Consider the following 23,304-nt stretch of genomic DNA (forward strand, 5'->3'; position numbering starts at 1 on the left):
CCACAAATGCACACCTCATGTATACTTTAAAATTTCCTAGTAGCCACAGTTTTAATCAAAATAAATAGGTAAAATTAATTTGAATAAATTTTAATTCAACCCAATAAATCCAAAATATTATCATTTCAGTTGTAGTCAGTATTTTTTTTTAATTACCATTTTTTTGCATACTAAGTCCTCAAAATCTCAGTGTATTGTACACTTAAGGCACATCTCAGTTTGGGGCAGCCACATTCCCAGTGCTCGGGAGTCCTGTGTGGCAGTTGCTACCTGGTTGGAGAGTACAACTCTGGACAATGCTCAGCTTCCACTGGCCCCTTAACAGCCCTTCGGATATTTGGCCCATCACGTCTTCGAGATTCACCTTTGCGACTTTGCTTTGAGATGTGGAGTAGTTAAGAATTCAACTTTTGCCCTGGCTGGGTAGCTCAGTTGGTTAGAGTGTCATCCTGATATACCAAGGTTGCAGGTCCAATCCCCCATCAGGGCACATACAAGAATCAACCAATGAATGCATAAATAAGAGGAACAACAAATCATTGTTTCTCTCTGTGTGTCTTTCTCCCTTCTTCTCTCTCTAAAAGCAGTAAGTAAAAATTTTAAAAAGAATCTGAGTTTTGTCCTCCCACTGAGCTGGGTTTGAATCTCAGTGACTAGGTATAGGAAGGTGGATGATTCATTTTACTCCTTGAAATGTAAAATGAGGAAAATAAAGGTACTTACCTCTGGGGTTATAGCGAAAAGCCTGGCAGAAAAGAAATGCTCCAGAAATGATGACCTGATGGACCAAAACCTTGACCCACTTTTTGGCATCGTGATGGTTAATTTTACGTATCAGCTAGTTGGGGCTATGGCACTCAGTTGCTAGACTAGATGTTGCTGGAAAGGGATTTTTTTTTTTTTAGATGTGATTAACATTTGAATCAGTAGACTCTGAGTAAAGCTGACAGCCCTTCACACCGTGGGCGAGCCTCATCAAATCCATTGTAGGCTTTATGAGCAAAGACTAAAGTTTCCAGAAGAAGAAATTTTCCCTCCAGAATGCAACACAGAAACCTGATTGAGTTTCCAGACTGCAGATTTCAGACTCAAGACTGTAACATCAGCTCCTCCCTAATTTCCAGCCAGATGCTGAGAGAAAGAGAGAATGAGAGAGAGATCCACTTCTGTAGGTGATGGTAGCCTTTGACGGTGAGGACTGAGCAGAACACGCCCCCTCATTCTAATACCTGTGGTGCAACTACATTGCTGAGCCACTTCGCCAATGTAACGGTCCAGCCCTTCCCTCCCCTCCCGCAAGTAAAATGCTTTGCAGGGCAGAGGGCTGAGGCAGAAGTGGAATGAATGGAAACACACAAACAGAAGAAGAGATAGAATGAATGCCCCCATCCCAGAGCCCCACTTTCACCAGCTGGCCGAGAGCCCCGGAAGCAGAGGGTGGGCTGTGCTGGGAGACAGGGGCTGTGAGGGGGCCCAGAAAGGCCTGAGTGTGGGAGCTGCTCTGGAGGGCAGGCTGCCGGGACAGCAGAGTCAGGATGTGTGGAGGGCCCTGGGCACAGAGTGGCTGCTTTGGGGACGGATGGCCCAGGCCCTCATCACATCACTCATCTGTCAAATTCAGCTCCACATGCAGCCGAAGTGATTTTTCTAAAGCACGAGTAGACGGAAAACAGGCCACAGACCGAGCCAGACAAGCTCAGGGGAGGCCTGCGTGGTAGGCCTTGCAAACTCAGGAACTGAAAGTAACCCACACTCGATGGTCTGGACATAAAAATTCCTAACTAAAAGCAAGTCATGGCACTTAGTCACATCCTAGGCCCAAAGCTTCCATGACCAAAGGTCAGTCTTCACCTATGTGAGCCTGTCTGTTGTCTTTTTGCATCTAAGATAACATACCTCTGAAAGGTCTGAGTAATTTCCTTTTCTAGACCGCTCAGCAACCATGGACCGGGTCTTATGGATCTATGCCCTTCCTCCTGCCCAGCCCAGTGGTTAAGTGCTTGTTAGAATGAACCAACCACTCAAGGCAATAGGACAGGCACACAGGATGAGACTCAAAGAACCCAGCTCTGCTACCAACAGGCTGTGTATCATTGAGCAAGTCACTACATTTTTCTGGACTTCTTTGGGCCTCAGTTGCCTCTCTGTGCAGGAAGAGTTTTCCTTGGGGAGCAGTCACTGCACCAGAGCAAAGACCACACCCTGTTATCTTGTTCCCTGAATACCATCTCTACATACTCTACCTGTTAACTATTAAATATCCTGTGCCCATCCATGTAAAAGAAGTATGTGTCACTCTATTTTGCCTTTTTGTCCAATTCAAGAGAGTTCCTTGCTTTGCTTTCTCCCGCCCCCTTCATCTGCCATCGATGGAACTCATGTGACCCTCCTTCCATCTCCCCCTTGGATTCTAGTGTATAAAACAAGCTGCAAAACTGCCATTCTCTGGAGCATGTTCTCAACCCATTGAGATTTTCCTTCCTAGCAATTCTTATCAGTTTGGCTCAAACTCATAAAAAGTTCTCTACAGGTTTGAGGTTTCCTACATTGACACTTACTTGGCATAGTCGGCAGGATTCCAAAGAAGCCCACCCAGGACCACCTTGCAGACCCAGACCTGCTAGAACCAGGAGGAGCCCACTGTACCCCACCAGCTCCCCACTTCACATCACGTGAACTTGGGTGAGTTTTTCTTGGAATTCTGGGTCTCCCTGCTTTAATGTAGGAGGCCCTGACCTTACTTGAGCTGTTCTTGACCAAAAAACATCCTCTAGCTGGCACCAAAGGCTAAGGTTTGAGACGACCCAGGCTAAGGATAAGAGTTGAGAAAGTTTGAGATAACCCAGGCTAAGAATAGGAGTTGAGATAACTCAGGGTCAAGAGGGGTGGGGGGAAATGAGTGGCTGGTTTTTAATTTTGGCTTTTCAATTGGAATTGTTTACTTAAGAGTCTGCACAAAACCTTTTGCTGGACAAATGAGAGTTGAACTAATGCAGCACCAAAGATTAGGAGCACTTACTCTCTCCAGCAATAATTCTAGGTAATCTTAGGTGACTAAGAATCTATGTAGAGGGTACCCCTTTAAACAAGGGCCCCATAGGGAATTTCAACACAACTGTAATTAAATAATTGATTTATCTGGGAACACACACAAAAAGATTTATTATGTAGTGCTCTAAATCTTCACAGTTGTATTGGACATCTGGGGAGAGAAACCAAATAAGAGGGTTGAAGCAGCATGGGAGGTGACAGCGCTGTGGATCTCAAACATTAGCAGCACACTTCAGTCTACCGTACAGTATCCCTAGAAATTTGTTCAGACTCTGCAGATCTCAAAATAAAACTGAAATTAGCATGAGAAATTGTGCCTCCAAGGCTGACAAGCTCCCGGCCCCATTAATACTTCCCCAGATGTACAATTTGTAGGGAGTTTTTACTTGCAAGTACTTAAAGAATTGAGATGATTTAGCTAGAAGAGATATCAACTTAATATGGCCAAAATGGAGCTCGTTTGAAAACTAAATTAATTTTTGTGCACACCATGGAGTGGGGGGGGGGGGGAGCCAGTTCTAAAATCAAACTGAATGAATGGGAGGCTTACCTCAATCGGTAAATGAAAATCTCTGAAATGAATCCCAGAGAGACTTTCTTCTCTCCAGGAAGTTAATAAGAAAATTTTAGAGGCTGTCTCTGAACTGAAGATGATTTCCAAAGCTGCTCAATGCCAACACCCTACTTTAACCCTCTTCTCCAACTGACCCTCTGTCCCCTTTACTTCATTATCTGGGCTTACTCTCCTTCTCTTCTCTTCTCTTCTCTTCTCTTCTCTTCTCTTCTCTTCTCTCTCTCTCTCTCTCTCTCTCTGTCTCTTTCTATCTCTCCTCCACCATAGCTCCCTATGGACCTTGGGGAGGCTCAGAATAGAAAACCAGAACAGGATAGATGAACGGAAGGGGTACAGAAATTCTGGCAGCTCCCTTTAGAGAAAAGTCAGTCTCAGGACAAGGAGAACCAGCCATAATCTATGCTCCTGTACTAAAACAGAATTTGTGACCTGTGGTGGCACAGTGGATAAAAGCGTCGACCTGGAAATGCTGAGGTCGCCGGTTCAAAACCCTGGGCTTGCCTGGTCAAGGCACATATGGGAGTTGATGCTTCCAGCTCCTCCCCTGTCTCTCTCTCTCCTCTCCTCTCTTTCTCTCTCTCTTTGTCTGTCTCCCTCTCTCTCTCCTCTCTAAAATGAATAAATAAATAAAAATTTTTAAAAAAAAGATTTTAAAACAGAATTTGAGACTCTAACTAAAGATTTCCTTGACCCTGTTCGGGGCCCTGATAGCTTTACAGAGGAATTTAACTGTTAGAATATATGATCCTGGCCTGACCAGGCAGTGGTGCAGTGGATAGAGCATCGGACTGGGATGCAGAGGACCCAGGTTCAAGACTCCTAGGTTGCCAGCTTGAGCACGGGCTCATCTGGTTTGAGCAAAGCTCATCAGCTTGGACCCAAGGTCACTGGCTTGAGCAAGGGGTTACTCGGTCTGCTGTAGCCCCCCAGTCAAGGCACATATTAGAAAGCAATCATGAACAACTAAAGTGTTGCAACAAAAAACTGATGATTGATGCTTCTCATCTCTCTTCATTCCTATCTGTCTGTCCCTATCTATCCCTCTCTCTGACTTTCTCTCTGTCTCTGTAAAAAAAAAAAAAAAAAGAATATATGATCCTGGCTATTCTTATCTGTTCCAATTAACCTATTGGTTTCTGAGAGCAACAGAATTATGAACTAAAGAAATGATCTCTGAAAGTATAGTCTTGCAACAGAATTACTAAGATTTTCTGGGAAATTCCTGTATAGGAATCTGCTTGTATGGTATAAAAAGTCAAGTCACCTTAAGAAGGATTATATAAAACTGAAATCGGATTTTTTTTTTAAAGAAAAGAGCCCTAGCTGGTGACTCCGTGGATAGAGTGTCAGCCTGGCATATGGACATTCTAGATTCTATTCCCAGTCAAGGCACACAGGCAAAGCAACCGTATGCTTGTACCTTCTCCCTCTCCCCCTTCTTTCCCTCTTCTCCTCCCACAGCCAGTGGCTCCATTTGTTCAAATGTAGCCCCAGGCGCTGAGGATAGCTCCATTGGAGTGCATCAGACTCAGGCACTAATAGCTCAGTACTCAAGCATCAACCCCAGATGGGGTTGCTGGGTGGATCCTGGTCAGGGCATATGCTGAAGTCTACCTCACTATCTTCTCTCCTCTTACCTAAAATAAATAAATAAATAAAAGTTTAAAAGTTAGAAAAAAAAGCCTGACCAGGCAGTGGCACAGTGGATAGAGCATCAGACTGGGATGCAGAGGACCCGAATTCAAAACTCTGAGGTCACCAGCTTGAGCACAGGCTCACCAGCTTGAGCGCGGGGTCAAAGGCTTGAGCCATGGGATCATAGACATGACCCCATGGTCCCTGGCTTGAGCCCAAAGGTCACTGGCTTGAAGCCCAAGGTCACTGGCTTGAGCAAGGGGTCACTTGCTCTGCTGTAGCCCCCTCGCCCCCTGTCAAGGCACATATAGGAAAAATAATCAATGAACAACTAAGGAGACTAAGGAGTCACAGTGAAGAATTGATGCTTCTCATCTCTCTCCCTTCCTGTCTGTCCCTATCTGTCCCTCTCTCTGTCTCTCTCTCTCTGTCTCTGTCACAAATAAATATATAAATAAATAAGAAAAAGAAAAGGAAAAGAAACAGTAGCAAGCATAGGGTTGATCCAAACACATGAGAGAGTATTTCCCCTTCTTCTTACTAATATTTATACTTCAGGAGAAATTTGAAATTACCAATTCAACAGGCAAGACTTTCTTGAAACCAAAGATACCCACGTATTCTTTTCTCAGAAGGATGAATGTACTTAGAACTAAATGAATCATATACTGAGCCAATTGGGAAATAATGATTTTAAAGGAAATGCCACAAGAGAAAACTAATTTGAGACTCATTAAATGTTTGTTACAAGACGTTCCAATGCAACTTTGGGTGATTTTCAGTTCAGATATTGGCAAGATTAAGTCAGCCACACCTGTTAAAATTACTATTGATAGTACTTTGCGTCTACCTAATATTTACCAATATCCTTTAAGACTTGATGCACTAGCTGGAATTAAGCATGATATACAAGAATACTTAAAAGATGGGCTTATAATTCCATGTACAAGCCTCTTGTCCTCCCGGCAAAGAAACCCAAAAGGAAAGGATGGAGATTTGTACAGCTCTCATAGCTACAAAGACATACTGTGGTTCCAAACTCACCTACCATTTATCAGCTAATCCTATGGACTGCAAATATTTTAAATGATAGATTTATGTAGTGCCTTTTTCAGCATTCCTGTAAAAATAATTTAGAAGATAGATAATATCTCTTTTCTTTCACCTGCAAGAGTACAGGTGTACTTGGACAGTAATGCCCCAGGGATATATGAAGTATCCAACTTGTTTCTTTCAGGTACTCAAAGCTGATTTGCATGTTGTTGAATTTCCTAGAAATTCCACTGTATTCTAGATAATATGTGGTGATTTTTTTATATGCTCTAGAACAGGGGTCGGGAACCTATGGCTCGTGAGCCAGATGTGGCTCTTTTGATGGCTGCATCTGGCTCACAGACAAATCTTTAATAAAAAAATAATAACGTTAAAAATATAAAACATTCTCATGTATTACAATCCATTCATTTCCTACCGCTCATGTTCATGGTTGCGGGTGGCTGGAGCCAATCGCAGCTGTCCTCCGGGATAACACCAAATTTTTATTGGATAATACATAACGTACATGGGTTGTTGTATGGCTCTCATGGAATTACTTTTTAAAATATGTGGCGTTCATGCTCTCTCAGCCAAAACGGTTCCCGACCCCTGCTCTAGAATATATCAGACTTCCAAGAGGACACAATTTACCTACTGGTCACCCTATGCATGGGGATGAAGGGACATTTGAACAGACCTTGCTGAAGGAGACATTCTGTATTATTATCAAGGACTTACTAACTAGCTTAGAGAAACTGATAAATTAGTTACTGATTTATTTCACAGTGAGCTCCAAGGAGACAAAGACTTCAAAGACCATGACTTACAACCAGGAGATTTTGTCCATTGGAAAAGACATCAATTAAAAGACATCTCTTCAACCTCATTGGAAGGGACCTTGCGTGAACATCTGCCCTGGACTTGGACACTTGCCTCTGCCTACAGGAGACATCAAAGACTCCTCGAGGAGAAACCACCAATATCAGAGGTAAACAACTATTCCAAGTAGGTCTGTATACCTACAAATTGATGTTGAAGTTATAAAACCATTTTTTTTAATTATCTTTATCTGTCTGCTAAGAGTATTAATCATAAGAGTTACACTCATTGCCTGACCAGGCGGTGGAGCAGTGGATAGAACGTTGGACTGGGACACGGAGGACCCAGGTTCAAAACCCCAGGTCGCCAGCTTGAACATGGGCTCATCCGGCTTGAGTGCAGGGCCACTGGCTTGAGCGTGGGATCATAGACATGACCCTATACTCTAGTCACTAGCCTGAGCCCAAAGGTTGCTTGCTTGAAGTCCAAGGTCGCTGGCTGAGTCCAAGGTTGCTGGCTGAGCCCAAGGTCGCTGGCTTGAGCAAGGGGTCACTCGCTCTGCTGTAGCCCCCCAGTCAAGGCACATATGAGAAAGCAATCAGTGAACAACTAAGGTGCCACAACAAAAGAATTGATGCTTCTCATCTCTCTCCCTTCCTCTCTGTCTATCCCTATCTGTCCCTGTCTCTGACTCTGTCTCTGTCAAAAAATTTTTTAAAAAAAGAGTTACACTCATTCTTTGGGCTTTTCTCAAACTTTGTTTCTTTTTTATTGATTGATTTGAGAGAGAGAAAGGAAGGGAGAGAAAGACAGAGAGAGAGAAACAGAAATATCAATATGTTTGTTGTATGTACCCTGACCAGCAACCTCTGCATGTAGGAACGATGCTCTAACCAACAAAGCTATCAGGTTCTTATATAATCCAATTCTTAATGATTGCTGAAAGTGTAGAAGATGATTTTTTTATTCTCCATAATACTCTTTTTATAGTTTCTCTTTTGAAATTTAGAAGGAATGTTATTGCAGAAGGAAGGAAAGAGGTGTGTGCGTTTTTGAAAGATGTTAAAAGGAAGTAGTTTGTTCTCCTAAGTTGGTTATTTCTGAATGAGCAAAAGGAGACAAACTGAGAAGGACATGGGAAGTTGCAGAAAGTTGGTGGGAAAGGAATCTTGAGAAAGGAATGTTATGTATAAACGTCAGAACCCAATTATGGGAACACGCTTACCCCCTAACCCAATGATTCTCAAACTTTTTTTTTTATTAATAAATTTTTTATTTATTCATTTTAGAGAGGAGAGGGAGAGACAGAGAGAGAGAGAGAGAGGAGAGACAGAGAGAGAGAAGGGGGGAGGAGATGGAAGCATCAACTCTCATATGTGCCTTGACCAGGCAAGCCCAGGGTTTCGAACCGGCGACCTCAGCATTTCCAGGTCGACGCTTTATCCACTGCGCCACCACAGGTCAGGCCATGATTCTCAAACTTTTTGAAGTCGGGGCGCATTTAAAATCCTACAAATAATTGTAGGCATACCATATACAAATTTCTGAGAAATGTGTTATAATAATTAAGTCAAATATTAAAGGAAAAAAATATAAAGTCCAAGCGTGCTTTTATGGTTATTAAATGAAATAAATACAACAAAATTAAATTTATTCTGACATTAAAAATATTTATATGTTACATTTTTGAGTTATGCTTTTTAGAATTCATAAAAAAGTGGTTAAAAAATTTTAAAACAACAGAAAAGTTATCTTCTTATATATATATATATAGATACATTCTTAGTAAGATTTAGTAAATTCAGCAGGTCCCAGCACAAATGTGTTAAGCTTTTTCATTCTTGTGTTTATGAGAAACATGAGCCTGATGTGTCCTAGCAATTTCTTCAATGTTTGGGCATATATTTGAAAGGCAAACTCTCATTTCCTTGTCAATACATTGAAGAATTCCTCTCTTTCACTCTTAATTGTGTTGAGGGTAGAAAATCCTAATTCACATAATTAGGATGTTGAAAATTGTAGCAAAATGTTCAAGGCTTTTTAAGATATTGCCATATATTCTTCTTTTATAGAAATCCAAAAGGCTTCAAGAGACAATCCCTTATGTTTAATCATCAATCCAAAACCCCCACCATACAGCCTGACCGAGCGGTGGCACAGTGGATAGAGTGTCGGATTGGGATGCAGAGGACCCAGGTTCGAGACCCCAAGGTCACTAGCTTGAGCGCGGGCTCATCTGGTTTGAGCAAAAGCTCACCAGCTTCAACCCAAGGTCACTGGCTCGAGCAAAGGGTTACTCGGTCTGCTGAAGGCCCACAGTCAAGGCACATATGAGAAAGCAATCAATAAACAACTAAGGTGTTGCAACATGCAACGAAAAACTAATGACTGATGCTTCTCATCTCTCTGTTCCTGTCTGTCCCTGTCTATCCCTCTCTCTGATTCTCTCTCTGTCTCTGTAAAATAAATAAATAAATAGATAGATAGATAGATAGATAGATAGATAGATAAATAAATAAATAATAATAAATAAATAAAGGATGGCCCACCATTAAAAAAAAACACAAAAAAACCACCATACATATCATCTAACTTTACACCAAACAAAAGATAGAAGAAATTTGCCTCCAGTCTTTCCGGGGAACATGGGGGGTAGTGTAAACAATCCAGCACCACAGCTTAACAGCCTTTTACAACCTAATCAGGCAAGAGAGGTGGGGGGTTGGGCAGACTGTCAGTTTACAGCCAATTCCCCACACCTCTGTCCCCCAAAAATCTAAACTCCAAAAACCCTGTTGGTTTTTTGGTCCCCAACAAGCACATATTTCTCTGGAATACCACAGGGTGCACCAGTGCGCCCTGGCACACACTTTGATATCCACTGCCCTAACCTAATGAGGACTACTCACTATATTAAGTCGGGTGGCAGCTGAGTGGCTATATGAACATGGCCCTCTGTCACTGTGGCTGAGGCCCAGGACATCTACTTATGGAACTCTTACTGTCCGCCTGGGGTCTGGAAATTTCTGATGGTAATTATAATTTACACCATGTGTTCTTACAGCCTTGGACCCAATTAAACCTTAATGTTACAGTTCCCATTTGTACAACTAACAGGAATCAGATTAATAATTATCGACACTTGAGTGCTTTCAATGGGAAGTAGATGGGCCATATTAACATAATAATAATAACAACAACAACAACAGAAAATGGGAACTCATCTCAAGGTCAGACTGTGGAAACCAAAGAACTCTATGGTTGTGCCCTCAAACTATGATATAAGCAAATGTTTACTAGATGCAAAATGCAGAAAACTGAGACCCAGCAAAACTTGGATCTTGTTTCCTTGTGGTTTAGAAATAATCCAGAGTGGTTTTTTTCTTCATTTACCTGCCTTTCACTTTTCAGGAAAGTTTGGCCTTGACTTCCTTCCACCCGAGGTCATGGTCTTGCCATGCCCCCAATGGTCCAGCATTTCAGCAAGACAAACACTGACACTAAGACTTCCTAGGAATGGGCCTTCCTAGTCCTGTGGAACCACATTATCCAACCAAGTGGTTGGTCATCAATGCATTCTGTGGAATAATTTGTGACTAAAAGGGGGAATTGGCCTGACCTGTGGTGGCGCAGTGGATAAAGCGTCGACCTGGGAATGCTGAGGTCGCCGGTTCGAAACCCTGGGCTTGCCTGGTCAAGGCACATATGAGAGTTGATGCTTCCAGCTCCTCCCCCCTTCTCCCTCTCTGTCTCTCTCTCCTCTCTAAAAATGAATAAATAAAATAAAAAAATAAAAATAAAAAAATAAAAGGGGGAATTGTTGACAAAAAAAATAGGACCACACACAAGCTCAGGGGAGGCTTGCATGGGGGGCCTGAGAAATTCAGAGACCAAAAAGAACCAACCACACAGGATGGTCTGAACATAAAAATTTCTATTTGAAAGTTGGTCATGGCTGGTAGTTGTTACATCCCATGAGATAGGCCACAGCAGACACAAAGTAAATTTTATAAGTTTTATTGCAGACCTGCGCAGGGACTGCAGGCAACCCACGCAAGGGAGCACTGCAGCCCCGCAAACCTGCGCAGGGACTGCAGGTAACCCACACAGGGGAACACTGCAGCCCCGCAAACCTGCGCAGGGACTGCAGGCAACCCACACAGGGGAACACTGCAGCCCCGCAAACCTGCGCAGGGACTGCAGGCAACCCACGCAGGGGAACACTGCAGCCCCGAGCTTCTAAAATGGCTCCTTTTTATAGGGTGACTATCTAGGCTGAGCAAGCATTATACAGAAGCTGATGTGGCTGTTAGCTATTGGCTAGGGAGGTTGTGCGCAGTTACGGGGGGGGGTATTGCTCAGTGGAGAATTTCAAACATAAACTTCTGATAAGGGTCTCTGACTCATAAAATGCAGGATGTTGCTGAACTCTTTGTTTTCGGCGTCACAGGGGCCCTATCAGCACTCCCTGTTCCTTCAATAGTTACACTCTTGGCAGCCCCAGCATATCAGCACTCCCTGAATCTAACAGTAGTCACATTCGAGGCATGTAGCTTCCTTGACAAAGTTCAGTCTTTAACCTAAGTGAGTCTGTCTATTGTCTTTTTGATCTAAGATCTCATACCTTTGAAATGTCAGAATAATTCCCTTTTCCAGACCCCTCAGGGCACAACCTCTGAACCAGAGCATGAGACTACAGAACCCCTCAGTGTTAACTTGTTCCCTAAATATCATCTCTATGTGCTGTAAATGTCAATTATTAACTGTTTTGTACCTACCATCAATGTACAATAAAAGAAATATGTGTCTCTCCATTTTACTTTGTATCCAATCCCAGAGAGTTCCTAGCTTTGCTTTCTCCTGCCGGCTTAATCTACCACCAATAGATTTTTTATAACCCTCCTTACGTGTCCTGCTCTGGTTCTGATGTATAAAATAAGCTGCAAACTGCCATTCTCTGGAGCGTTTTCTCAGTCCATTGAGATTTTGCTTCCTAGCAATTGTCACCAGTTTGGCTCAAATCAATTCATAAACTTTCTCTACAGGTTTGAACATATCTTACATCAATACACATATCACATGTGTCATTGCCATGTTTCAAGGTCATTCCCAGGATTTCTTGTGTCCTTAAGATAAAGCCAAAAGTCGTTTGCCTGATTTAGAAGGAACTGTGTGATGTGACTATGGCCAGGACAGCCTCTTCCCCATCCCCCCCACCTTATGGCTCTCCTCTCTGCTTCCCTACTACCACCTCCCCCCCCCCCCCACATACACACACCCCTCTACCCTCTTCCCTGGCCAGGTGGAACTCACTTGGCCCTCTGGCACATGCACTTCCCTCTGGAACAGTCTCATCTTGCTTTTCCACACTCAGACCATCCTCCAGGTCTCACCTTAGGCACCTGGCTCCTTCCCCTCATTCTACATAGCAGCTCTGCTCCCCTTCACTGAGCACCCAGGGCCCAGGCCCCTCCACACCTTCTATGTAGGAGAGCCTTAGACATGACCCACACTCAACTGCTGAGTCCGCACTCAAGTTGGCAACCTCAGGGTTTCGAACCTGGGGTCCTCAGCATCCCAGGTTGACGCTCTATCCACTGCGCCACTGCCTGGTCAGGCTACTCCTTCTACCTTTGATCAAATCCCAGAGATTTCCTCCCTTTGCTTTCTCCTGCCTCCCTAATCTATTACCAATGGATTTAATGTAACCCCCTCATATATTCTCCTTTGATTCTGACTTATAAGTGGTAAAACTACTGTTGGTCAAATAAGTTTATAAATATGATGTATATATTTGCTCACTTAGAGTTTGCATTGTTTATGAGAGACAGGCTGTAAGCTGGCAAAGTCATTATAGCCTAAGGCGTAGTTTTAAAACTAAGCTTTTCCCCACACCCTTGACTGTTGCATGGTAGGGGGTGGTGCACCTTCATGAGGAATCCCATTATGTTTCAGGTAAGTGACTTTGTATCAGAGACTTCCTTGTTTGTATATTGGATTAAAGGTTTTTATTTCTACAATATAAAATGGGGCAGACCGGGAGCTTGCTCTCTCTCAGTTCCTGAGATTAGCATTAGAGAGGAGAGGAGAAACAGCCAAGATGGCGGAGTGCTGAAGAAGAAGCCAGTTTGTGCAGAAAGAAGGAGATGGGGAACAGAGGTGAATAAGGCTGGTGAGCTAGAAACCTTTGATTCTAGGAAACTCAAATAAGTCAGTGGCTTTGGGAGCCCTGAATGGAAAGGGAAGTGTTTTCCCACTGTGTGTATTTCTTGCCTGCTGGGTGCAAGCTAGGATTAAAGCTAATGCCCCACCAGTTCTTGGCTCTGTTGTTTCATTACCGTCTGTCCAAATCAAATGCGAACCTGCATGGGCCAGGCAACTGTGACGGTGGCCATGGCTACTGGCCATACAACTACCATTTTCTCAATCTGTTGAGACTTTGCTTCCTGCCAATTGTCAGTTTGGCTCAAATAAACTCATAAAATATTCTTACAGGTTTGGACATTTCTCACATTGACATTTACTTGGCATAGTGTGGCAGGATTCCAAAGAAGCCCACCCAAGACCACCCTGCAGACCCAGCCCATGTTTGGGACCAGCAGGGCCCCACTATCCTTCACTAGCTCCCTGTTTAGCATCAGGTGAACTTGGTGAGTTTTTCTTGGAATTCTGAACCTCCCTATTTTAAGGTAAAAGACCCTGACTCTTAGGTTCGGGTCCAGGGCTTCTTACCAAAAGCCTCAACTAGCCAGGTTGAACTTTAGGTGACCCAATGCCAGGGCCGTTCCTGTAGCTCTCCACCTGAACAATCCTGATTGAAGTCTTTCCTCCGCCCGACCCTTGGACATTCTTCACGGGCTTCAGAAGCCTCCCTGCTTCCACAACATTGTAGAGTTGTGAGCTACACCAAGGGCATAGCTACTACCATTGTAAATACTGACTGTTTGAACTTTGGCCAATTGAGACGCCTGAGTGAGAACTATTGATTCAGCTTATTGGGCCGATCTTATTCAGGGAAATAAGAACCTTCAATTTTGTCCACCAGGGAAGTTATTGCATTCCCAGCTGTAAAGCCAGGAGCCACAGCCAGGGCCATTATCAGAGCAGCCCGGCCCATGCAGGTTCGCATTGGATTCGGACAGTCGGTAAAGAAACAACGGAGCCAAGAACTGATGGGCCTTCATCTTTAATCCTAGCTTGCACCCGGCGGGCAAGTAAAAAACTACACACTGGGCTCCAAAACCCAATCACATTCAGTGCTCACAAAGCTACTGATTTATTCGAGTTTCCTAGAATCAAAGGTTTCTAGCTCACCAGACTTATTCTCCTCAGTTCCCCATCTCCTTCCTTCTCCAGCGTCAAACTGCACAAACTGGCATCTCACTCAGCACTCCGCCATCTTGGCTGCTTCTCCTGGCCACATGGCCTCTTTCTGCTCTCTGCTCTGCTCCCTCTGCTCTCTCATGCTAGTCATCCCAGGAACCAAGCACACAAGCTCCCGCTCCGTCTCCATTTTATAGTGTAGAAATCCAAACCCTTAATCCGATATACAAAATAGAGAAGTCTCTAATACAAAGTCGCTTCTCTGAGGCATGATTGGATTGTACCGCCCCACATCAAAAAGGGTGGGAAAGACTTAATCCCAAAACCAAGCCCCAGGCTACAAGGATTCTGCCTGCCCAGAGACACACATTAATATCACCTGGGCAACGGCCTCCACGTGGGCAGCGTTCTCTTTTACAAAGTGAGCATAATACATTTTATCTGCCCAACACCAGCTCAGTAGTATTCCTGTTCATCTCTCAAAGATCATTCTGTAAAACAAATTAAGTCAACATTATCAATAGGAGTTTCCTAGGAACAAGTAGGCGGTCAGTAGCAAAATGCAATAGTGACTGTCTTCATGCTGCAAGGAAGGTAGTAAAGTTGCTGGGTTAAGGCTGTTGCATTGAGTTCAAGTTATATTAGTCACAGAAGGCAAGAGCCAGTAGACTGAAGGAAACACCGACTATGATAATTCAGGAGTTCAACAGAATAAGGAACATAAAAAAAGGAGAGCCCATAACTATCTTTTCTGTTTGTTTGCATAAAATGTCTCTAGCAGAGATGATTGTCCAGCAAGGAGGAAGCCCTTAGGCTACTGAGACTAATCACTGACTATAATAGCCATTAGGTCTATGATGATCTCTATGTTTCTTGAGTTAAAACTTCCTTTTCATCTATAAATTATTTCTAATTAATGTGTCCCAAGTGTGAGCTTTAGATAATTCTTTAGAGATTTTACAGCTTGTTTCCCTTCTGGAGTCCACTGAATTAGACTGGATCAATTTGATTGTAATAAGACATATAGAGGCTGGGTCATTGATAAAAATTTGGCATCTAACTGTGACAGTATCTAGTGAAACCCAGGAACCCTCTAAGCTGCTTTGTTTTTTGGAAGAGAAAAGATAGGATTCCTCCGAGTTTTTCAGATAGGAGATAACCAAAGTGTTTTACCTGGTAGAAACAGAATCAGAGCTTGTCCTCTGGGGAGTCTAATATGTCCTAGAGCATAGCAGCGATTAGAGTGATATCTTTGGAAAATTCAATACTATTCAAATCAGTGTTTAGTATCTAAGATAATAGGTGAGACTCTCCCTATGTCCCTGGGGCATTACTGTCCAAGTAAACTTGTCATCTTCCCAGGTGAAAGCAAAGTGGTATTTCTGTCATTTACAAGAACGCTCAAACAGGCACCTCATGTCTATCACTGAAAAATACTGGCAGTCCAAATGAACAGCTGATAATAGATTATGTGGATTTGGAACCACAGGATGTCTGGGAATATCTCTTTTATTTATAGCTATGAGATTCTGTACAAATCTCCATCCTTTCCCATTGATATTTTTTACGGGAAGGATAGAATTAAAGGGGCTTGTACATGGAATTGTAAGCCCCCCTTTTACAGTAATCTTGTATAATGGGCTCAATTCCAGCTCATGTATAAAGGATATTGGTGATTGGAAATGTGGTGACTGTACCCTGAGGGGATCTGAAAAAGAAGATTACTTTTACATTTCAAAGGCATGTTACTCATGCCCTGGCTGGTTGGCTCAGCGGTAGAGTATTGGCCCGGCCATGTGGAAGTCCCAGGTTCGATTCCCGGTCAGGGAACACAGGAGAAGCACCCATCTGCTTCTCCACCCTTCCACCTCTCCTTTCTCTCTATTTCTCTCTTCCCCTCCCACAGCCAAGGCTCCACTGGAGCAAAGTTGGCCCAGGTGCTGAGGTGGCTCCACAGCCTCCGCCTCAGGCACTAGAATGGCTCTGGTTGCAGTAGAGCAACGCCCCAGATGGGCAGAGCATCATCCCCTGGTGGTCGTGCCGGGCGGATCCCAGTCGGGCATATGCGCGAGTCTGTCTGTCTGCCACCCCCCCCCAGCTTCTCACTTCAGAAAAAATACAAAAAAAAAAAGGTATGTTACTCATATTTCTTTTCTGAAAGAGTCTGGAAAGGAGAGAAATGAGAAGGAGCATCAACTCAGAAGTGCGGCACTTTAGTTGTTGATTGCTTCACATATGTGCTTCGACATGGGGGCTCCAGCCAAGTCAAGGACCACTTGCTCAAACCAGGGACCTTGGGCTCAAGCCAGTGACCATAGATCATGTTGATGATCCCACGCTCAAGCCGTGACCCTGCACTCCAGCTAATGAGTCTGCAGTCAAGTCAGATGAGCCTGTGTTCAAGCCGCGACCTTGGGGTTTTGAGCATGGGACCTCAGCATTCCAGGTCGCAGCTCTAACTAACCACTGTGCAACCACCAATCAGGCTACTAATATTTTAAAGCTATTTTATTGTAGATGCAAAAAGACGACAGGCTCAACTAAGGTAAACATTAACTTGTTAGGGGAAAATACATGAACTGCTTTTAGTTAGAAAGTTGTTTCTTTTTTTTTGACAGAGACAGAGAGACAGACAGAGAGGAGAGAGGGACAGATAGGGACAGACAAATAGGAAGGGAGATAGATGAGAAGCATCAATTCTTCGTTTAGGCACCTTAGTTGTTCCCTGATTGCTTTCTCATATATGCCTTGAACGGGGGGGGGGCCTTCAGCAAAGCGAGTGACCCTTTGCTCAAGCCAGTGACCTTTGGGCTTCAAGCCAGCGACCATGAGGTCACGTCTATGATCCCACACTCACGTCAGCGACCCCGCACTCAAGCTGGTGAGCCTGTGCTCAAGCTGGCAACCTCAGGGTTTCTAACCTGGGTCCTCCACATCCCAGTCTGATGCTCTATCCACTGCACCACCTCCTGGTCAGGCTTAGTTAGAAAGTTTTAATTTTAGATTATTTAAATTTTCGACCATCCTATGGGGTTACTTTAGGTCTCTGAGTTTGTTAGGCCACCATGCAAACCTCCCTTGAGCTCAGCAGGTTTAGTATGTGGCTGCTTTTCCCTCCACACTGGGATGGGAGCCATCCCTTTGTCCATGGTAACCATGCTGTATATCAGGGGTCCCCAAACTACGGCCCGCGGGCCGCATGCGGCCCCCTGAGGCCATTTATCCGGCCCCCTGCAGCACTTCCAGAAGGGGCACCTCTTTCATTGGTGGTCAGTGAAAGGAGCATAGTTCCCATTGAAATTCTGGTCAGTTTGTTGATTTAAATTTACTTGTTCTTTATTTTAAATATTGTAATTGTTCCTTTTTTTTTTTTTTTTTTACTTTAAAATAAGATATGTGCAGTGTGCATAGGGATTTGTTCATAGTTTTTTTTATAGTCCGGCCCTCCAACGGTCTGAGGGACAGTGAACTGGCCCCCTGTGTAAAAAGTTTTGGGACCCCTGCTGTATATGCTACTTACCCATTAATCACTTAGTAGCTGTCTCCATTATCAGATTGACTATTGCAGTATCACAGTGCTTATGTTCAAGTAATCCTTATTTTACTTAATAATGCCACATTCACAGAACTTTTATTATAGTGTCTTGTTAGAATAACTCTATTTTATCAGTTAGTTATTCAACTCTTACAGTGCCTAATTTATAAATTAAACTTTATCATAAGTATGTATGTATCATATATATAGGAAATATCATAGTATATATAGAGCTTGGTATTAACCATGTTTTCGGGTGTCCACTGGGGACCTTGGAACATATCCCCCACTGATAAAGGGGTACTACTCTATCTCCCATACAGAAGAAAAAGCCGAGGCCCAGAGAGGTCCCCCCACCAATGAGGGGTAGAGCCGACTTGACCCCAGGTTTGCCAAGTCCAAAGGCCATATAAGCTCTTTACCACCAGGCTGGTCAGTGCCTCAATACAAATTGGGGATAATAATAGTTCCCACCTCATAGGGTTGTTGGGTGGATTAAATGAGCTAAGAGGTGTGAAGCCCTTAGATCAGCTCCTGGCACAGACTAAGGGTTCAATAAGCACAGTAACCCACAGCAGCATTGACTGCCTCTGGGTGGCTCCTGAGAGGTCATACTCAAAAACATTAACAGTGCTCTTCTCTGGTCCCGCAGTCACGGGTGATGAGATTTATTAAAGTTTTCCAACAATGATCAGGTATTACTTGTGTATTTCTTTCTTTATAAATTCTGGCTCATATGATGCCCTCAGTGAGCTGTTATGTTCCACAAGGCAGACCCGGGAGATGTCTGAGTCCCCCTCCAGGTTCCCCCAAGGCCTGGCACAGAGAGACCCCAATAAAGGATCAGAGCAAGGACAGTTCAGAAGAGCCTCTCCCAGCCCAGGTTCTCTAGTCACATGATTGGCAGGTGCCAGAGTTGGGGGCTTGGGATGCAGATCAGTGCCAGGAACCTGCCCGAGCTAAGCCTGCCCTGTGCTGGCATTCCCCAAAAGGCACAATGACGAGATGGCTTGGGGCTCTTCCGGGCCCCAGGGGAGCAGTGGGAGCAGCCGTGACGCCTGAGACCTCCGGCCCTGAATCCACCAACAGCTGTGTCCACTTCAGCTATTTTAAACCCTTGGACACCAGGAGGCTCCCGTCACACCAGCGAAGCCCTGTGGCCCAACATCGCGGGCCCTGAGCCAGGGGCAAGAGCTCTGAGTGTGGCTCGGCAGGTCCCGGTTGGACTGTAAAAGATGAGGAATTTCATTTTTTGAGCACTCACTTTGTGCCAGACACTTGCACTAGTATTTTCCATACATGTCTCATTTAATATCATCCTCACATTTACACCGAGAGAGATCAGTTGGTCACAGATGAGAAAGGTGAGGCTGCAAATGGCAGAGTGAAATTGTCCAGGGTTCCACAAAGGCAGGGCTGGGACTAGAACTTCCTCATCTACCAATCAAGAGACAACATTCCTCCTCTGTTCTTTCCCACTTCGCCCCCTGGCTTCCCCCCATGGCTGTGCAAGTTCCTACTCTGGTTCTGTCATTCTTAGGAGCTGTGGGGCTAAGGGCAAATTCTTTAACATTTCTCTGGATCACTTTCACCTGTAAAGTGGCAGGGTGTGGGGGAGGGTATGGTGATCAACATCTAACAGGAGAAAAGTGCCCCTGAACAGTGTATGGCACACAGAAAGAATGCAGCAAGCCTTACTTTTACTCCTTCCCTCCTGGCGATCGTGTCATTATCACTACTCTGTTCCTCTTCCTGTTACCTGCCCAGGGCCTTGGTGGTTGTGTAATGTTCCTTCTCCACCTTGGGCCCTGGTTTCTCAGTGGGTGAAATAAAGGTGTCATGCTCTATGATCCCCAGGAAAGTGGGGACCCTGGCCTATACCCAGTATCTGCCACATAGTAGGGGCTCGAAAGTAATTCCTGTCATAGAGCCCACCTTGGGAGCCTCAAAGGTAGCTCTGAACTGCACCAGTCTTTTTCCTCTTTGACAGGTGGCCGCTCATAGAGACCAGTAGCCAATCAGAAGTTATCAGCATCTCCCTGGGTCTGTGTGCTTTGGGGGGCAAATGCCTCCCCTAGCCTTTCTCCCTTCCCCACCCACATTCCTCTCTGATCCGGGCCAACCAGGAGCAGCTGCGCTCTTCACCATCACTTAACTTGGGCCTCTCAGGAGCCTGGGGACCCAGGAGCCACTGGGATCAGGGGTGTGTCTCAGCTCTTCACGTCTGAGCTTTGACCCTTTGGGGCTCGCACAGCACACACACACCCCAGCAGACCTTCTCAAACATTCCAACGTGCCCCTTTCCTCTTATAGACTCTACCCATTGACCCCCACCCCTCAGTTTCTGTCCCAGCAAGGACTGCTTACTCACATGTGGCTGAATTATCTGAACGGACACTGACTTGGCTGGAAGGGTCTGGGATAGGGGTGGGGATAGGCCCCAACTGGATGTCATCGTACACCTCATCCTCCCCAAGGCACATATTGATGTCTGCCATGGCACCCCCTGACACCTTCCTTTGCCCAGTGGCCAAGGCCAGAACCATGCCCCCTCACTGTCCTTCCACCGGAACACCAATATTTCAGCTCACAAACAATGCTCAGATCAACCCCTTTCTCTCCAGCCCTCTCATGTAGCCCCAGCAGGGGTCTTAATTGGCCCTCCCCAGGGGCACCTCCAGCCACAGCAGCCAGAATGGCCCCTTATACTTCCACGCCTAGACAACCCTCACTGAGGAAGCCAAGCCCACGCTCCTATCATCAGCCACCCACTAATGCCTTGGCTTGGCATTGTGCCCCTGTAGGCTACCGGGTTCCCACTTCCCATTCTCCCCATGGTAACAACGGTCTGATTGTTGGGGTGTGAACGGGGGTATCAGGCTGTATTTGACTTCTTGCGTTGGCTCACGCAGCTCCCTCTCTCTCCCGCTCTAGTTTGCAAACGCTTCCTGTAAAAAGGCTCAGGTCCTGGACCCCAAGCAAGATTAGAGCACCCACTCCCTCTGGGCTCCGACCACCTCTTGAACTCGCCCCTGAGCAGCTGCGCATTTGCATTATCTACACTGCAAGGCTGGGGGCGCCCGGAGGAGGCACTAGTCGGGCAGCTGAAAGCCCACGGAAAGTAAGTTGAATGATGAATAAACCAACCACGGAAAGGGGAAAATTGGTCTCTGCTGACTTCATCCCGACAATAGGCGAGCCCGAAAGAGTTGAGGGCGTGGCCACATTTGACGGACGGGTCTTCAGCCTACTGCGAGAGGGGTCGGCGGACCGCCCCGCCTACTCCCCGCCCACCGGCAGCCCAATAAGGGTGCGCCCCGCAGCGGCGTGCGCCAGCTGCTGAAGCGGGCTCACCTGCGACAGGTGCTTCAGGAGGACCTGGACCAGCGAGGACCCGCACTGCGCCCCCACAACCCCGGACCGAGAAGATGCTGCGCGAGCGGACGGTGCGGCTGGTGTACGGCAGCCGCGTCGAGGCGGTGTACGTGCTAGGCACGCACCTCTGGACCGATGTCTTCAGGTAAGCGGGGCCACCGCGTCGGCCCGACACCCACCTCCCACCTGGGGCTCGCAGGAGATCTCGGCCAGATACCCGATATCTTCCCGGGGCGCTGGGACGCGCACAGCCTTGCTCCAGCCCGAGCTACCCTTCAACTGGCGCTCAGAAATCTTAAGAAACTCACCGAGAAACCCAGCAGCCCCAAACCTTGTGTCAGCCTCCCCGAAATCCTGAGACCCTCCCAGACACCCTGACACAGCCACAGCCCCTTCACTGCCTCTTTCCCAGACCCCCTCCCCTGCACCCCAGTCTTGGCCCTCCCCAGCACCCAGTCGGTTTCCCTGCTATCCTCTCCCCTTTCACTTCCCCACTCTCCCCTCCCAATAATCCTTTCCCCTGAAGCCCTTCCCTTCCCCTCAGACCCTCACCCCCACCCCACCCCCCACTTCACCCAGCCCAGCCCCTCACCTCACTCCCAGATCAGCTGAGCTGCCTCCAGGATTTGCTGGGGAGCTGCCCTGGGGCGGAATCTGGCCCTAGGGGTAGCTCAGGCTCCGATTTCACCCTGTGGGGGCTGCTGGTGGTTTTGCCTGTCCACAGACACTGGCTGTGAGCTCCATGTCCCCAAATGCCTTCTCTTGACTTCACCCTGGTATCAGAGAGGGAGGGACCTTGTGCCACCCGCCTAGTGAGAGTATTGAAGTTGGGTTTTTGTGGGAAAAGTGCTCCCTATTCAGGACCCTGTCCCCCCTTCTCCTGTCTGTGAACTTGGTGGGGTGCAGGATTTCTGAGACAGCAGAATGCCGGGTGGGGAAATTGAGGTCAAGGCCCCACCACGACTGCCAACCCCAGGAAGCAGCCAAGTCCAGTGAGCCATCTCTCTGCCGTGGGTGAGGCAGGCCTTGTGAAGGTGTGACTGGTGTGAATGAAGCAGTGGAGGGTCCAGGGTAAGATCAGTCAGTCTTCTAGTCCCAGAATTTGGAATGCTCCCCATTGCCACGGTAGAAGGGGTCTGTGCTGAGCAGAGAAAGCAAGCAGGACCAAGGTAGGACCCCATGCTGATAACTTTGAGTGGGTCCCCTAACTTCTCTGTGCTTTGAGATGAGCTGGAGGTGCCAATGTGGCTTTTTGCTCCCAAATCATTGTCACCTGGAGTGCCCTGCCTCCCTTAGGCCCCCACTGAATCCTACCCATGTGTCTTCCCACATACCCTCACCAGCCTGTTCTCTCTGCCCCCTTCAGTGACCCTGGCAACACTGCCCAGCCAGAGTCCTGCCATCTCCTCAGCAGGCATTGGCCACGAGGATACCCTCAAGCCCCATGCTCCTTCCCTGAGGGCAGAGGACCCGGTCACTGCAGACCAGAAACCCTCTCCACTCATCTTCCCCCGGCCTCTGTGGTCCCACATGTAAATCTCAGAAGTTGTTCCTGAGGGTCATAACACAGCAGTGGTGTGTGGTCCAGTCCGCAGTGGCCTCAGAGAGCTCCCCTTCTGTCCCCACCCCACCCCCCATCCTAACCTGGGAGCTGCCAGGGGAGCCGGCCAGGGGCCAGGACGCTCAAGTCTCTAAGCCTCTGCTGTCACCATACCCGCCTGTTTATTCACCGGGATACTTTTGGTGCAGCCCGAAAGGCTGGTGTGGTACCTCTAGAGGGGGGCAGGGATACCAGTCACAGCCACAGTGACCCACAGCCCCCACCTGCACTTCACTTCAGACTCTCCATCACCCCCAAGAGAAGAAGTGGAGTCTAGAACAGCACTGTCCAACCGAAACAGAATGCAAGCCACGAACAGAACCACGTGGGTCATTTTCAATGTTTTCTAGCAGCCAG

General features: G+C 46.3%; 1 protein-coding gene and 1 long non-coding RNA gene across 6 annotated transcripts in view; one reads left to right on the top strand and one right to left on the bottom strand.

The window, feature by feature from the left end:
• LOC136331585 (uncharacterized) overlaps positions 1-22,051 on the bottom strand; it is a 28,190-nt gene extending 6,139 nt beyond the window's left edge. The window contains exon 1 of the long non-coding RNA XR_010730506.1: positions 21,940-22,051. This is a non-coding gene — a long non-coding RNA (uncharacterized lncRNA). The remainder of the gene's footprint in view (positions 1-21,939) is intronic.
• The window catches only part of PADI2 (peptidyl arginine deiminase 2), an 80,622-nt gene that overhangs the window by 11,909 nt on the left and 45,409 nt on the right, over positions 1-23,304 (top strand). For 2 of the 5 annotated variants that reach the window (XM_066270313.1, XM_066270312.1), the window contains exons 2-3: positions 7,082-7,283; positions 20,907-21,492. In XM_066270313.1, coding sequence (XP_066126410.1) covers positions 21,401-21,492 — 92 coding nt within the window. In that variant the 5' untranslated portion in view covers positions 7,082-7,283; positions 20,907-21,400. Of the gene's footprint in view, positions 1-2,660; positions 2,683-7,081; positions 7,284-13,701; positions 13,765-20,906; positions 21,493-23,304 lie in introns of those variants that run through there. The other 3 variants (XM_066270316.1, XM_066270314.1, XM_066270315.1) reach the window with 3 other exon arrangements.

Source organism: Saccopteryx bilineata, chromosome 3 (genome assembly GCF_036850765.1).
Source record: "Saccopteryx bilineata isolate mSacBil1 chromosome 3, mSacBil1_pri_phased_curated, whole genome shotgun sequence".
NCBI classification, from domain to species: domain Eukaryota; kingdom Metazoa; phylum Chordata; class Mammalia; order Chiroptera; family Emballonuridae; genus Saccopteryx; species Saccopteryx bilineata.